At 41.9% G+C, this 17,940-nt stretch overlaps 1 protein-coding gene across 3 annotated transcripts; it reads left to right on the plus strand.

Annotated features, from left to right (window-relative positions):
* The first annotated feature begins 651 nt into the window (after window positions 1–651).
* LOC131209451 (uncharacterized) lies at window positions 652–14,643 on the plus strand. Of its 3 annotated transcripts, none has more exons than XM_058202527.1 (5): window positions 652–680; window positions 8,110–8,558; window positions 11,871–12,302; window positions 13,117–13,482; window positions 13,641–14,643. In XM_058202527.1, the coding sequence occupies exons 2-5, from the start codon at window positions 8,474–8,476 to the stop codon at window positions 13,736–13,738; spliced, it is 981 nt and encodes a 326-aa protein (XP_058058510.1). In that variant the 5' UTR covers window positions 652–680; window positions 8,110–8,473; the 3' UTR covers window positions 13,739–14,643. The 3 variants fall into 3 exon arrangements, with proteins under 3 accessions (XP_058058510.1, XP_058058508.1, XP_058058509.1); XM_058202525.1 differs by lacking the exon at window positions 652–680 and adding an exon at window positions 6,041–6,317; XM_058202526.1 differs by lacking the exon at window positions 652–680 and adding an exon at window positions 6,415–6,504.
* The last annotated feature ends 3,297 nt before the right edge of the window (window positions 14,644–17,940 follow it).

The following is a 17,940-nucleotide window of genomic DNA, read 5'->3' on the forward strand; positions in this document are numbered from 1 at the left end:
AGTATGGATCTTGACGCCATGTACACAGTATGGGAACGAAGGCATCCTGGTTCCATCCTTTAAAAAAATTGTCCTTTATAAAAAAGCCACAAGACTTTACTCTTCGATTAATTGTGAAACGGTTTGTGTCTTTTTGTAATTCACAGAACACAATGCGAACAAATGTTGTGGCAGAGCGTCGCGTTTCATTTTTGTTTGCCTCAAGCGCTGCATGCCATCCTCAAATATCATCACCAGACAACCGCAAAATACATAAAACATGACGCAGCGCAACATGGCACATCCAAGCAGGGCTTGGAGCTGCTTCAGTCAAGCGCAAATTTTTCTGGAACACCGAAAATCTGGAAATCAAACAATCCGCTCACCAATCAGACAAATATGGCCTCTCTCGGTGACAATTCAACCACACACCAAAAACTCTTTATTAATTGACACCTTATCATTTGTTGGAAATCAATCAAATAAACGGTTGAATCATTGGATCCTTTATCAACTTCGTGGAGTCAATTTGAGGGTACATACGTTTAGGGAAGACAACGAAGCTGATCGTGTACATAAGCACAAAAACTAGTGAACTGGTATGAAGACAAAATATATAAAGATGGGTATGAAGACAAGATATTCTCTAAAGCTAACCGTGAGTTTTGTGTATCCTACTATCCTAAGAACAAACATAACAGGTAAAGCGAGTAAATAAGTAGTAGTGGTAAACAATATTTGTTTTTCTTAAAGATTTTATTTTAATTTGAAACATGATCACACAGTTTTAAGCAGACCTTTGTAAGGACGTGCATTATCGCCTTATAAATTACGAAACATGCCCTGTCTAGCTTTATGAGGACCTATGACGCTGATATTTGAGTACAATTTCTCGGCGCAGACATAATTTTTTTTTAAATTATGTGGTATTCACCAATAAGTACTTTAACCCTGAGCTATGGCTTAAAAATGGGCACATGAATTATGCGATTATTGATTACAGGTCCATATGTGATAAATAATGCCCTTGAAAATGAAAAGATTGATTATTATAAGACCAATTCAAACCAATTTTGGGCTTCCAATTTCAAGCGCCGAAGAGCATTACGATTTGCAAGAGGAGATAATACAGTTGTACCCATAATCTAACTACCTCTAAGAGGCTGTAAAGTAGGTAAACTTCATATCGGTAATACTGAGCCAAGTCACTTCGCAATGTCTGCCTCCCAAACGTACCTTTCTGGAGATGGTTTGGTTGAATTCTGCGGTTGAAATAAATAGAAGAATTTAGAAGTTTTCAGATGTTCAGATGTTTCAAGTTCAGATGTCATATACAGTAAGTTGTTTTTTTTTTGTTTTATAGAGGCTTTGAGCTATACTGGCCTAACAATCGTCTCTTATATGTAGTAAGTGAATAACAAAAAAGGGATTTTTTTACATTCATGTGAAAACAAATTTCATTTTCAATCATTATTGGTCTCAGTGTTCGATGCTTGGCAAAAAAAATGCAAAATGCATCTTAATCATGACGCGCTGATTTATGCGATCTCGATAAGTCGAATAATCAAGTTCGCGTGGATAAGAAACCTTTTGCCTTTGAAGAAGCGATTTACGCATACTTCCCTTACACGGAGTACGGAGTACTTCATCGGCAGAAAAGGCCAACTGCTGGGGTTGGCATGTAAATCACGAAAACCCAATCGAGTGGACGTGTCGATTTTGTCGTACATGTAAAGTACTTGAGCCAGCGAAACCAAAGGCCAATATTACTTGCTACTGTCTTCGGTAAAACGAAAGAGAACCGAAACGGGGAAACATTATCCCTCCTGCAATCCTTCAGTCCCAATCATCTCATGTAATTCAACTTTTATGGCATTTTAAGGAGAGAGGCGGGCGAGTAAGCATTGCCTGCACGATTATCAAGCGGGAAAGAGCGGAGTGATCCTTGATAGTGATGTGATCCTTGATATTTTCCACGTTACTCTATCCATGCCTGTAGGGCGTTTCACAAATGACAGTGGTTTTTACCATAAACCCTTCCCATCCTGTTGACTTTCAAAACCACATCAGAGAGTCGGTAAGTTTTTTCTATTATTTCTGAATTCCCGACGGAATCGGATATGAAACGTGTTTCTCTAATGAAATCTACAGAACGCAAAGATTGGTGTATGGTTTCAACACACTTGTACCCGAGAGAAAATTGCCTTTCGCGAACGATATTTGGTCGGCAAGATGAGGGTCACAAAGTTGTAAAGCAAAACTAGAATCACCTGGAACAGCGCAATCTATAAGAACTCTGAACGAGGCAAGACTGAACGAAAAATACTTCCATGAAGATTTAGGTTTTTTAAGGCTATGCGGAAAGCGGTACATGCTAATCACTGAATTGCGTGACTTGAGCTTATTTTAAGCTACGCACCCTCTGAGAGACGGCTTCTTATGAACACAGTTCTTCTTGTCATCTAGACGTTTTGTTGAGAAGATCTTGAGTTGGCAGCAAGTCAGGAATTGAAACTTTGTGGAATAACTACAGTGTTTATTGTTGGGAAGCTTCATCGCACATTTAAGCGGAATCTTTCTTATTATTTACTTTTCTTCTCAAATTTCCAAATTTTCACGATAGGCCGTGAAATCTTGTTTCAGTAGGGCACATCGCGAAGCCTTTCGAAGACCTTTCTGATGTAACTAACGGAATCACCGGAGAGCGAAGACGCACTTTCTTAACCTAAAATCCATTAAATTAATCATGTGGCATCCTAAAGACCCGTGCGAATGGATCATTTATGAACAAAAGCGGTCGTCCCATTACAACAACCAATGCTGGGATGTGCAGCGGAATCCACAAAGGCTCAAGGATCCGCGGGTTCGGGTTTCCTTCGGTTTTCACAATAATAGAAATCGACCTCTTGTTCTCACCATCCAAAGGCTCGTTTGGCTATTGAAACTCTTCTCATTTTGCGATTTCTATATCTTAGTAAAACCGTTCTAACGCAACGCTCGCATGCGCTCGATTACACTTCATTGCCTTTGCCGCATTCACATTACGGCTTCAAGGGTTTCGGTGAGCACTAAAAGCGCGTCAATGAAACAAGATTCAATACACCACTTAGTGAGATTAATGAATTGTTGCCAGGGTCATTGCGTATTGCTGCCATTGTGGCACGGGCTATTTTCCGCTCGCCAACACTTCCTTTTTTCGGAACAGACCTAAGCCTCTAGTTTAGTCTCTTGTTTTCTACTTTTCGCTGTTTTTGGGTTTGAGTTACCGCGAAAAAGGATTCAACAAAACGGACACGTCACTCAACATTCTTCAGCCCAGCGACCGCTTCCAAGGCAGTTGAAAAAAATAACTTAAAGAATACGAAGTCAAGGGTCTAGGGTCGACGGATTAGTATCGTGACTTTAATTCATCAGTGACCAGTCAAAATCGCTCCCACCAGTCTCCCACGAATACATGCCACCCGCTAAGATCGAATAATTATGACCACCATCGGTCAACGGTGGCAATTCCTTCGCCTTAGAGGTGAGCCTACGAGCGCCGATGAACGCTACTTTCCTTTTCGTTACGCTCATGAGAACGTTAAAATATTCAGCGCCCGTTTCATTAGCGGCACGACAGGACAAGCATTGGTTCTGCTTTTAATTACCACAGTTTCGTGCTTTGCACACATAAACCCGGAAGAAAGCGAATCGGTTTTTGCTGTTTTCTATAGTTCCATAACTGACTTCATGAGTATGTGGTTTGATTGAACCTTCAAAACCATACCTTCAAAAACATGGATAGGATAAATAAGGTACAATGAATGAAGTATGGTTTGAAACTCTGCTCAATACCGAGTTATATGCGAACTAGCGAATACAAAACTAGTGATTTAGCTTCATTATGTTTATTAGCGTTCCATTAGGACCGTTGAAGCGAAATCACAAAAGTATGCCCAAATTTATTTTAAGTTTTAACTCGCAAAACGCTCTGCGATGGTTTTTCGCTTATCATATCATAGCATGTATCAACCAAGGTCTGAAAACATATATTCATTTAATATTGTTCAACTCTTCCGCCCGGAGAAGCTAATGTTCGGAACTGAACTCTTCCCCTTAATGGAATACGCGGATCGAGTGAAAATGGCTTATTGATAAATTGTTATCAACCCGAGCGCACGATACCAGTTCCGGTGATCTTTGCGTAATCGCCACTAGGGCACGGTCTGCATTTCGGTCCATTATCGACAATGGACAATGACAGTATCGATGACATAAAATTACCGCGGCCGAGTGGCAATGCTATCTCATCCTCCACCGGGAGTACAGACACCAACTGCTGATCGGAACATCGACTTTGCAGGGTTTCTCTTCGCCGAAAGACTGAAATATTTGCAGTGTACACAAAAGTGACCATCATTGACCGCCAGATAGTTCCTGTCCATCGGTCTTCTCTCGAAAGCCAATCGCGTACTTAGTTGCTAAAATTCGTTCGGGAAAAAGGTTTGCGTTGAGGTTTGCGTTCGTTCGGGAAACATGAGGTCTATTTTCCAAAATATTTTTATCGGTATTTTCAATTCAATTTGAGCTAGTCGCAGAGGACCTTTCGCCTTGTGACGTAATCATGCATACATCAACGTTATTCGATGAAACGTTGGACCATTTCAATGATTATTATTTACCAACGAAGCAACATACTATTTCTGCACGTCCTAGCCCCAAACCGTGAACCTTCAGTTACATGTAAGGTGCTTGTTTTTGCAGTTAGATTTCCATCATTACGTTCATCACCAAATGGAGTGTTGGTCTCCAACACCAGGCAATTATTGAATCCGAAGGGCATCAAAATGGCTTTTACTAACATAGACATAGAAACCTCGGCAGACTACTAACACGGACTTCCAAGTTGTCTATGTTAATTTTAACATCGCCATCTCATCTTTTATTATCTCAGGTTTTATTCTTGAGTACACTGGTAGACTTTTTTCAACTTATATACCGTTTAAGTTTTCACAACACTAACAGTATTACATACTGTAAGTTGATTTCCAGTCGCATCTGCAGCGTAAATCCTAGATTTGCAGGACACTGAAATGCGACACTCACGACGCAGTTCTTAGTGGACGGATAGGCAAGAATGCACATTCCACCACATCAAATTATCTTTAGTATTCTACAGCCTCTGCAAAATGCTCGTTTCTAGTGAACCAGCGATTCAGCGACACGCAACGATGGAAACCTCTAATTTATTTCATGACAATTACTGCACTGCGCTTGCCAATAAAAGATGTTAGACTTCAACACTTTTTTCATCTTGAGCAACTACAATCGTTGGTTTCTTCTGAGCTTTCGCCATAAACAACGAGGCGCAACAATCTGCCCAAATGTTAGTTATATACTTTCGGATGATTTGGGTTTGTACGAACAGATTCGAATATTCAAGGAGAATGAGAAAAATCAAAACTTCAGTTACTTCAGCATTATATCTTATTAGCCTTCACCGCAAATAGTGTTCTGTTCAAAATTATATTTAGACTTTTTTTAGGATACTTGGTATCTCAAATAAAATTGGGGTATCTAACTTTAATGTAATTTCTTGGGCATACATAAAAATGTCTTGAATAAATACCAATACCAATAAATACATCTTAATTCTGCAATTGATAACATACCATTTCCATAGAACACACCGAGAACTTTTTTCGTTCCAAGAGGTGCATTGAAAAGTCAGTGAGAGTGAGTGACAAATACTCATTGAAACTCGCGTCGATGCCATGATTTCCATAACTGTATGCTCCTTTAAAACCCATATAACGGATTAACGGTTCAATCGCTTCCAACATTCCAGTGGCGAGTAACCTCCAAGCTGTGCGCGAGTACACAAAGGCACTCACGTTTAGCTTCGGATATCGTCGAGATTTTCCTCGGGACACGAACATTTCACCGGAACGACGACCCGAATTGTGGAAACGAGTCCGAGACCGAAGCACAGCCGAATCTGCTCGCTACAAACGCTAGTCCAGGAATCATTCATATTTCATCCTGCAGTCTCAACCAAACTGCTGCCGTAAGAGGGCGCACAATTTTCCGTTGGGTCCTCGGGTGCGTGGTGCGGTCTGTTCGGTGTGCTACGTCCGGTTTGCATCATACGGCCCGGCAGTGTCTTGCCTCGTCCTGTTTCGCCCACAACACCGTTACGCGAGCTTCAATCTTCACCTGCAGTCTGTAGTGCACCTGTTTACCGTTCTCAACTTGATGGCACAATGCAAAGGATGCAAAAACAAGTGATCGATACTTGCACTATACTGGATGGAAGTAAACGCATTCTTGCACGCACCATAGGAAAACGTCACTACGGCGTAAGTGTTACTCGCAATGCAAGATTCGTGTCAGTGATCTGTGCAAAATAGGTTATGCAGAGCTCGAAGGACTCCTCGCAAGGATTGCCAAACATACCAGGGAATGTGTGTGTGCGGGTATGATGTCGGTGTGCCAGCGTTACTCACCGGCGACCGTCCGACGTTGGGCATTAGTTCGAGGTCGAAGGTGAAATTGAGTGCATGACTATTTTCAACACAATCCGAGCCCTTTCTAGTGTTCCGAGTGTTAGGTGTGTATTTGTGTTCGTGTCAGACGATAGTTCTGTTTTGATTCTAATTAGGCAACGCTCAATAATCCCTGGGAGGATAAATGAAATGGAAAACAATCATAAACACTACTCCCTTTCGGGAACTCTCTCTCTTTCTCGTCCTTTCTCTCGATCATCATACTCCGTAAGCCTGTCGGTGCTCGTCCTGTAAGAAGAAGCAATGCCGGCTCATGGAAGTTCCTAGCCACGAGGTCGCCAAAGCAGCAAATGCAAACTTCACAGGAAACCCCTTTGCAATAGAGTACGACTCCACTAAGTCGGCATTCTGGAACGGCATGCAATAATTAAAGTCCAACGAATCGAACGGCATCGTATAGCGGTGCTGACGATTTCTTGCTCTGGCCGGCATTTTGCCGGAGTCATCAAATCGGTGATGATGAAGGTGATGACGATGATGAGCTGCCCCGGACTAGGACGAAATTTAAAACTCATGAAAGACATTGAGTGAAAGGCTTTCCTCTTTCGAATGATAATCCGTTTGACATACTGACGATGGAGCCGCCTGGTACACAATCTGCCGAACGTAGCCTTGGAACTTTGCCGACTGCCAAGGACCTGCCGCGTGTAGGTTTGATTGTGTTCGTGCCGAGTGGCACGAGTGCGTGTTTGTTCAAGTTGGCAACAGTCCGAAGACGGTCCGAGGAAGGCCAAGCGAGAAACAAGTGACATGCCACTTGCCATACAATCTTACTGTCGCTTTGGCGCCTGTATTGGGCGCCGGTGTCATTTGTCCAACATGCCGGGGAGACGCTGACTATTGGGTCCTTTCTGGCAAGCGATTTTGTTTGAATCATACCTTCTGTAGAAAATGAAACGAAGACGCAGATAGAAAACCTTTAGACCTTTAAGCACTGAGAGGTAACCATTTATCGTACAATTAGTTTGGCATCTCTCCAGAGACCCATTTAGAATATTAAATTGCCCTTCTATTAGTTATTCAGTTAGGAATTTCAATAAACACGACTAATCGTCCCAAAACATTCAACCAGTCATGAGAATTTGAGAGCGACGCAATAAAATTGAACGAGAATACAGCTTCGACAACAGCGAGAAAAACGACCAAAAACGAAAAGTGGTACAGATAAAGTCACATCAATCCAACACATTCGTATCGCAAATGTTCTCGCCAGAGGGTGCAGAATCCAATACTAGGGAATACGAGAAGTCCCCAGCCTTTGGGAAAACGAATGGCGTGATTACTTTTCATTGTTATCCCAAGTTCGAGGCTATGTGTGTGTTTGGAAACATTTGTCCTACGCAAAATTCCCAACTCTTCCAACGCACACCCATCCCACCCACCCAATGCCCGATCAACAATGTGTTATGCTCCCCATGTTTGGTGCCACATTTTGTGATTTTTATTTGGCAACATTGCTTGCACATGGCTCGTGCCTTTGTGACAATACCGTGGAAATTCAAAAACAAAACGAGATTCGGCACTCAGAAGCTTCTCGAATGTGTTATCCAGTAATAATAAAGAGATTTTTCCTACTGTTTTTTAGCTTTTCATAAAAGTGCGGTGCAGTGCTCGTTCAGGACATCCGTTTCGCGATGGAATTATGGACAATTGAAAGCCGCTAGCTGGAGTGCCGGATCAAAAGTGATCGAGTACCTTGACCCCTAAAGTTGGTAACAAGTGTTTTTCGTGCCTAACCTGCCTCTATATTTGGATAAACTCTTGACGTCAAAGTGTAAGAGTCCAATATTACTATGTCACAAAACTCAAAGCAACGAATGAAACAAGAAAAGAAAACGGAACATCATCGATAAATGAAAGTGATACATATCTGAGCAGCGTAACAGTGAAATCCTTTGAGAGGTTTAGGTACGGCTGCGTTTGGCGAGGGTTGAAACTTAGTGAAATTGATGTTTGCAACGAAACAGGAAACAGACACAATGCTGCTACTGAACGGTTGGATAGGAGTCCTCCTAGGTTTTCTCTCAGCCTCAGGTAAGCTGTCCGTCTTCTTCTACTTCACCATTTCCTCGTCGCCAAACAACTAAAATTCCGACCCACGCACTCTTTCTCTACCATTTTTGGGTCGATGTGTCATTTAGAAGATTCGGCTTTTCGTTTTCTTTTGCATATTTTGCCTTCTTTCGTAGATTCTTTTCGACCTACTCGACCTACATAATGACCGGCTTTCGAAGGATATCAATCACCATCAACCGTTCAAACTTTTTGACCCACATCTCTGTTTAGCGATGCCTCTTCAATTCAATTCCTGTCCATTCCTTGTGATTATCCGAAGCTACTACATCCCTTAATTGATAAGCGGTGTCCTATATTCGGCAGTAATTCTGCGTATACACAGGCATATAACGTAACATCAACTGACTGACAGCAATGGTCCATCGTATTATCTGGTTTTTCACAGATTTTTTTCTCCCTTCCGTGTTTTTTGTGCTTCTTTCAATTTTCGTCGAACCCATGGTAAGGATCCGTTAGAAGATACCCTATTTCCGGTTGTCACCGTCGTCATCGTACGAAAACAGTGGAAGATGCCATTGTCAGTTTTAGGACAGTTTTAAAAATACGTGTTGTCTTTTGCTTTCCGTCAATCGAACGGTTCCTGCTGAGAGATTTAATTTGAATGTAGGGCAAGGCCGGGCTACCTGTATGTAGATCTGTAAGCTACATGGTCGTAAATCTGCTTAGCACCTTTTGAGAGGTCTTACATTAATTGTTAAATTATATATGCTTAATGCGACCTGCGCACATTTACCAAAGAGATTCCAACTATGTAGTAGTTAACTAAGTTCACGCACTCCAGACTGTTCTTATTGTAGCACTCCTTGTCTATGGGTCCTATAGACCGAACAATTTCGATAGAAAGAGCTCTGTTGGATTTGAAGTAAACGAAGTTGAAGTCGTTAAGTGTTATGTGATCTTACGTACATCTATCCGAAGGGGTTCCGTCCTTAAACAATATGTGAACTTCAATGGAAAATTTAAGACCCCATCTCTAATAATATTGGAACTCTAGACTTCTAAGAATCAGAAAAAAATTCTAGTCCAATCTTTCTTTCTTCGCATGTCCAGTGTTTGCAATCGACATCAACGAGAACTAATCTGGGACTTCGAATGGACTTTCAAAATTTCATGATATCTTCGGAAAACTTTTGAAAACTATCATCATACTGTCACAGTGGACTACAGCAGAGCAAAGTTTTCGACATTGAATCTAAATTTATATCAAACGGTCGCGAGAAGTTTACAGGCCATCGATTAACATCTTAACGTATCGAAGGCATTTGCCATGTGCACCTAATGTGAGAAAAAGGGTTATGAATGTAGCCAAATGCCTCACGTAACTCGTTAAATTCACCATGATTGGCCAATCGCCTACAACGCTGTCTTCACTGTACTGTGCACTAATCCATAGCGAAAGACGAACTACGAAAGTATACGCTCTGAGAAGTGGCTGCTGCTGCTACCATGTTTCCGAATGCAGTTTTCGAGCAACACCTCTCAGCGCAGAGTTAAACTTCTGGACCAAAAACTTGCCGCTAAACTTCAAGATGGCATGTTGGTATTGGTAGCTCAGGGAAGCCTCCTCGCTTATCTCCCCAGCATCATAATTATCAACCGAATGTGCAGAAGCATTATATGACGTTACAAGCACAATTTGCAAGAACCCTCCCTCCGCGTGGAGCTCAGTAACGGCTGACATTAAACTTTCCGGTCCTCGGGGACGTTTGCTTCATCCTCATTCCTCGCTATCCGGTTGTTTCCCACAACGACAGTGCGTCCCATCGCCCTTGGCGTGCACAAGTCTCATACCCAACGACGCCCCATGCGCCCCAGCACGTCCTGGTGGATCGTTTACCATATTAGCCTCCAGTGTGTCTGCGTTCCCATCTTCATATCCCTCATTCCAAATGGGAAGCTTCGAGTGTCGTAAAAGTTTGTCCATTTTCCCACATTGACGCATCTCCGATTGTGTCCTCGGGTACATAACCAACCATGGGATAACCAACGGGCTTCTCCGTAACGCGATATTGTCTGGTAGGTTCATTAAAAATTTCGTAAACCCTACCCAGAGTTTCATTCGTAGCCACAACATCTTGTGCCGCTACTCGGGCTCGATATTTAGCTGCCAGCAGCATCAACCGTCTGAAACATTCGCTTTTCATGGGTCTCTGCATATCAACCGGGAATCGCACTGGGTCGGCAGTGTGATACGTCACGGTTTCTGCATTTCGTTGAGCGTTTGCCCTTGCTGTCGCCGCTGCATATTGTCGCAGGAAATGCTGCTGGAGCTCGTCATGTGTATGTTCGCGCTGTGGTGTGATTAATGACCCGCGTAGCTGCAAGGAGTGCGCAGCGATGCACTTATTTGACTGTTTGTCTCTTTCCAGTTTTATTTTCGGGTTTCCTACCGCAAGGCCATAGATCAACAGCAGAGACATCCCTTGTATGAGGCGAAATGACGGAAACGATTCCGCTTCCGATCCCCACTGAAGCTCTTCTGTGACCGTAATGCTACGGCATACATGTCCCCGGGAGTCGTTTCAAAGAATCTACTCCCAAATTCAGCGACTATGTATTCTCAGTTTGACGTAACCACAAAGCAGTGCAACTGCAGCCCGACCATTTCCTAGAAAGATATTGATTTTCAGCGATGCACAGCGACTGCTGCTTTCAGTAACGTAGAGCCATTGTTCGAAAGCAAACACTAATTATATCGTATTCGTAGAAAGTGTGATGCATTCCTTAATTGCTCCCAATGGAACTATCTTTCTTTGTTGACGATGAATGGTGCACTTTCTATCTAAAAACGAATTAATGAAAGCGGTTCATTGCTATGACCCAGGTGAAGTCGATAAAAGAAGAGACCATTAGGTTAGTTCGTTCGAAACGCAGTCGTGCTAGGATATGAACAATCCATGCACATCGTTAAGAATCCTTTTCGTAGAGGCAACAAAGCGAGCGTGGATTAGCGTGAATTTTATTCATGAAAAATCAAGAGTCCTAAATGCTAATGATTTATATATACTCAAAGCGTTAGGTATTATAATTATAATGTTATTTGGAAAAGAGTTACATTCACACAACAATTTGACTTGTCAATGAACAATATTCACCCACAACCGTATGTTGCAAATACCCTAAGGGTTCATTTTCGTACTTTGCTTGGTTTCAATTTATTGATTTAAAAATCACATTCACCCAAAAGCTGATCGACATATTTTGTCGATTGATATGCATAAACAACAAATATGGTTGACATTGCGCTTCCTTCTTAAAATGGTTTTTCAGAAATACTTGGACTGAGGCTCAAAACGGTCCGTATCCCGACGTACAAATTTCGCAGCGAATCGGCGCTGCTCGAATGCCACTACGAGCTGAACGGTCAGCGCAAGGGCCACGGGTCGCTCGATGCTGCCAACCGGCGGCACCACGGCTACCAGAGCGACTACCTTAGTGAACCGTTCGAGGAGGAAGAGAAGCTGTACTCCATCAAGTGGTACAAAGACAACGAAGAGTTCTACCGTTACGTGCCGTCGGCTTCGCAGCCGATCAAGAGCTACAAAATCGAGGGCATCCGGGTGGACCCAAACCACTCGGATGGTACCAAGGTGCTACTGCGGGGGTTAACCCTCAAGTCGTCCGGTGTCTATCGGTGCGAAATCTCGGCCGAAGCGCCCAGTTTCGATTCGGTGCAGGGCGAAGGCCGCATGGACGTGATATGTAAGTAGAGGCCGTCCAAATATTCATCATCCGCCAAGCTCGGCCGCTAAATCCTGAAACGCCATAAGCAAAAGTCATTAGCGTCCATGGCACGAAGCAAACCAATGGAGTCATAAAACAGCGAACAAAACTCACAGTTTGATAAATTTGTATACAGGACGACACTGCGCGTCGTTCTTACATCGAAGTGAAAAATTATTAGCAGTAATTGATTTACAAAGTGCAGCAAACCCTTCATTTCCTAGTTATACCCTTTAGCATACGGAGGAAAACAGAAATCGATTGAATTGGGAATTTGTCAAAAATCACTTGTACTAAGATACTCGGGATGCTCTGCTCTAAAAAACTGACAGCTTAAATTATAAGAAACAAGAATCATATTATTTGATAATGGTTAAGGAGTGTTAAAATTAAATCTGCGCAAGTGCTCATTTTCTGATAATATTTTTAAATGATTGTGAATAGTGTAAAAAAGTCTCATCAAGTTATCCATTTGCGTTGACAATAATGTTCAAACGGCCATATAGCGTATTGACGAATCAACGAACCCTTTTTAATTTTATCAGCTCAACCCTTGTATCCGTTATTAGTTTGAAATGTAATCAACGCTAGCGTATGAAGGTCAGTTCAGTTCTGTCCGACACCCCTTTGCTGACGGAGAAAACCCCTAACTGTGTCAATTTACTAAACTGTCCAGCAAAACGATAGAATTCCCTGAGCAGTGGAGTGTTCCGTTAGCATTTGTAGCACCAAATTATGAATGTAGCGGCTAATCTGGAAATGTAACCTCTGCTTCCTCTTGACTGGTCTACAGACGTCCCCAAGGACGGGCCGCACATAAGCGATGGTGAACGGAAAAGTTACCAAATCGGAGAAACCATGGAGCTGAACTGCACTTCCGGCCGCTCCTATCCCGCCTCTACGCTCCAGTGGTACCTCAACGACCTGCTAGTGACGGACCCGAATAACGTCATCCATTACCCACCAGTACACAACCAGCACGGGCTAATCACCACCTTCCTCGGGCTCAGCATGGTCGTTAACCACCGACACTACATCGACGGCACGATGCGTATCAAATGCGTCGCCAGCTTATCGCCTGTCCTGTGGAGGGGCGGCCAGGAGAGCATCGTCCAGTGGGAGCAGCCCGCCATCGACAATCGCGTTGCCATGCTCTTGGGTAAGTCCTAAACATTCGCCATGCTGCCATTTTGGAATTTGGCGTCGGTTTTTCACGACACCACCGGCCAAGAACTTCGGCGCGCAAACTAGGCCTGTCACACAAATTGAAACATTTGAATACCTCTCATTTTTACTCATTTTCTCCGTCTTTTTCAGTGAAAAGCAATGCAACGGTGCGAAGCCGACATTTTCTCGTTCCAATCATTAGTTTACTACTTTACGCGTTCCAACCAATCTTCGCTTGCATAGTTTAGAAACTTCGGACTGCCCAGAGAGAAAGTGAAACAATCCTCTTACAGTACGAAAAGTGATTACTTTCCGTAACAGCAAAGTAGCAAAAGTATTTATGATTAGAATCTTAATCTTAGGAAGCATTCAACCCAATCACGATAGGGTGCCATCGCGTCGAGAGACCAAATAGCCCACTCACTGTAGCGACAAACATCAACATCATCAAACCAAGTGGCTGTTTCGTTAATGGCCAGCAATCACTGAAAGTTTTTAAACCAGTACAGTACAATAGTACAGTCAGTAACTTCATTATCTAGGCACAACAAGGTAACCCAAAAGCCCCGTATGAGCTTACTTAAAATAAAACAGAGGACGAGATTAGCGAACTCGGCAACCCACAGTCAGTTGTCCTGTACATAGGTTGAAGTATCAAGTATTAACATTTCATTATTTATCCATCATGGCAATGGAAGAGATCTGAAAGTGAAAGATAATAGGTTGACTGCAGCGAATGATGTACAACTTGATATGCTTTTGAACAAAAACCAAATTTGTCCAAATTTTCAGTTCTTTAATTTAACAAAGGTCTCTTTCTCGGACGATTGAACTTTCAACATCAACCACGGGCACGAAGGCACGGACAAAAGAAGCCACGGGTTTTCGTTCGAAAGTGGCTTGAAAAACGATGCACTCCACAGTAACAAACTAAAAAACGAAATCGTTGAAACCTCGATCACGTATATTGTATGAAAATTCTTGAGAATGTAAATAGGGCAGCGAGATCACAGTGATAAAGACGATCAAATGTTAAACAAAACCTATCATCATCGTAAACAACCAGAATTAAACATAAAACTATCATAAACAGTGTCGGTTTGACGAAACCCCAACATGAGATCCGCGAATGGTTCATTTGTTTTTGTAAATAAAATTAGCAGAACATAACAGAAACTGCGCTCTGTGTTGTTTTTTCTTATTTTATGTACAGTTTCACAAAAAGATGAAAGAAAAGGTCACTCTTATTGGTTTTAATATTGATTTTTAGACTGGTTGTCGGTGAACAATGAAAAAAAAATGCTTATTGGAGACGCTTTGCTTGTTTCCCATTCGTAATCGGGTCGACATTGGGTTTGCGGAGCAGCATTTCTGCAGTGAGAGTCAATACTCGAGCCATCTGCGCTGAGCTACTGGAATTGACGAAACGCACAAGTACCAACACTCAACCATCAAGCACTTTGCCAACGACCGGAAGTCTGCAGCCACAAATTTAACCAAACACTCTACAGCGACGAGGACGACCAAAGTGCCATTCAGAGTGAAACTTGATTCGTTATCGTATCATTGGAATATGATCAGCCATTTTTTTCTGACACATCCTTACATCGGTCTTTCGCTGCCGTCCCAACCTGTTCAACCGCAGAAGCCAATCAGGCACCTCTTGCCAGAACAAATGAAAAATGCTTTTTCCATGAAATATGGTCCATTCCCCGTCACTTGAGCTGCTCAGCCAGTGGCGTCTATTTCCACAGGATACGGATTGTATCCCATCGCCTGGTGCTGCTACCATTGCTGCACCCGTTGGATCCATTCGCACTAGTTTTCAGATTTTTTTTATCTCTGTCCGTCGTTTTCATTGGTTCTTTTCTACACAGTCACACTCAGTATAGTTTAACTGGCGGAAAAAATATATACTGCAAGCGGATCGATGCTAGCGACGCAACCTTCATCTGGAAAAGTGGTACGTAAGTGCAGATGATTTTCAAACCGTCATATATTATGAGTATATTAAACAACTTAAACTTCTTTAGAAAGTAGAAATTCATTGTCCCACGTTGTATATGTTTGTTTATTATGAAAGTAACAATTATTATTTTTGTACGATCTTAAACTTAAAGTTAACAACAATCGAACAATAAATTCAGGTCAGTTCTTCTACGAAAAGAAAATAATGTAACAAACACAAACTATGAGTACCTGAATAACAGTTTTCCCGACTTTGAAACGACGTGTAGTTCATCAAATCATTGTAAAATCAGAACAGAGAAATCTTATGAAGTGCTACTAACTAATACAGTACTACAGTACTAACTGAATTTAAATAGTACTATATTTTGTTAATTCACTGTCAAAATTAATTGTCAATGAACAAAACTAATAATTCTTGTATTTCGTTAGCTCGTCAATGGTCAGTTTGGTTTTCAGTCTTATTCATAGTATTAGTATTAAGAAGCTTGCATTGAATAGTATTTCGCTCAACAGCAAATAACTTATATATATATAAATATATATTCAGATATTCAGCATGAGTAACTTTTCTATACTGGTTTATCCTTTGTCAATCCGATCCCATCCCATGTTAGTAGAAGGTATTGCGATCCACTCTCCACTGGCAAGGTCATTTTACCTTTACCGGATGGCGTCTTGGTCGTGCAGTGAGAATAATTCACTTACTTCAATTCACTATGTAAACCGACCCAACCTCAGAACTAGAGTCCTCTCAACCTTATGCTGTGCCATGGAAGTTGTAATGCATTTCGCACGTTTCACTTTGCCACCAATGTTGGTTCTGTGGCACCATGCATGCTGTTCGACAAAAGAAAATCTCGTTATCGTATTATGTTTTGTTTACGGCCCCGGTGCCACTCTTCACTTGTGTGGTTTCCTCATATTTCCCAACTAGCTGCTGCTCTGTTTGTCAGCAACCAACAGCTTCCTTCCACACATGCGCTTCGGCCACATCGGTTCCTTCCTATCTAGGCAAACGTACTCGATATTCAAATAATACGACGAAGAGGATGAACCCCCACTGTTTGCGAACAATTGCGCTATGATAGATATTTGATATTCGTTGGAACCGAATAACATCAATACAAACACTATGGGTTAAGTGCTTCGGTGACTATTTCAGTGCCTTGATAGACACACCTGGGCTAAAAACGTAATCGGTTATACACAAAACTGTTCCATAAATAAAAGTAATAACAGAAAAGAGACCATGACATAGTCTTTCAAATGAATCACCTACAAATTTCCATTTGTTTCATTAAAATACACCAGCCTTCCAAACACATCGGTTAGAGCCATTTGCATAGACCTCAGACAAGAACGGAATAGTTTCGAAGTTCCGATTTGAAAAAGGTAAACTTTATCGAGCGGGTTTTGCGATCGATAGTTTTCTATCTCATAGACCACTTTATAACCTCGTTAATCAGGAACTTCAAAATTCGGGGACAAACGAATAAATCACTTTAATACTATTGAATCAGAAAAAAGGTCATCTTATCTATATGGTGTTTCAAACATTACAATATTTAAAGCGTTTTTGTTGATTTTAGAAGAACGGACTGAACGATATCTTTAAAGTTGGGAAAGGTACGTACAATAAGCTCACAAACCTCTTTTCTGAAACATGTTTTATAACACTTCAACACATTCGAATTCGGAATAGCTACACCATCTTAATCTTAATCTTCATCAAGAATGGATAACTTTTCTAGTGTTTCTAGTCCAGTGGTTTGTGAATTTTTTTTTATTACTTAAGCTCCAAGATTGAACTCTGTAACATGTCTATTGCCTAGGCTGTTGTTGAAGAAGCCACGAATCCCATTTGCACACGGCTTCAACTAATCCCGGTGATTACGGCAAAATCTCCTGTCACCAGCCAGCAGCCAAACTCCTGTCGAAGGTTGCGTATAAAAAGTGATTTTCTGATGTGTCTTGGGTTGCGGGGGGTTATACTTTTTGCTTCTTGGAAGCGTTACCATTGACATTGCATTGAAAACAGATACCCTCAGCTGAAACGCTCACAAACCTGTTTTGGAGAGGTTTTTCTATCATCACTGACAAATTCGTCCGGTCCTCGGAAGGTCCGAACCTGCCAGATCGGGTCAAGAAAATTCCAACGTCATTCACCTTTCATCGGTGAAATAGGAATATATGCAAACAGCTGGATGTCAAAGATAAACTCACACTGTGTGGTTGGGCTGGAAGATGGTGAACGCCACCAGAACGCAACACATACCCCCAGGTTTCATTAAGCGGAAATAACAACCCTATCTTCCTGTGCTTCTTTGCATGCGAAAATTTGTTGAGCATAACATTTCAGGTCCTCAAATATTTTCTTTTCGCGTGTCGTCACATGGAGATCTCAACGAAGCGCCTGTCAAGTTACATATTTTAATCGTCACCCGAGGCTGCTCAGTACGTGATTCGGTGATCCATTTTC

The sequence above is a fragment of the Anopheles bellator genome, chromosome 2 (assembly GCF_943735745.2).
Source record: "Anopheles bellator chromosome 2, idAnoBellAS_SP24_06.2, whole genome shotgun sequence".
NCBI classification, from domain to species: domain Eukaryota; kingdom Metazoa; phylum Arthropoda; class Insecta; order Diptera; family Culicidae; genus Anopheles; species Anopheles bellator.

Excerpts from the sequence above, each read along its gene's own strand:
- LOC131209451 (XM_058202527.1), top strand. The coding sequence starts at position 8,474 with ATGTTTGCAACGAAACAGGAAACAGACACAATGCTGCTACTGAACGGT. Across the intron at positions 8,559-11,870 it reads AGGTTTTCTCTCAGCCTCAG|AAATACTTGGACTGAGGCTC; the intron begins GTAAGCTGTCCG and ends ATGGTTTTTCAG. Across the intron at positions 13,483-13,640 it reads TCGCGTTGCCATGCTCTTGG|TGAAAAGCAATGCAACGGTG; the intron begins GTAAGTCCTAAA and ends CGTCTTTTTCAG.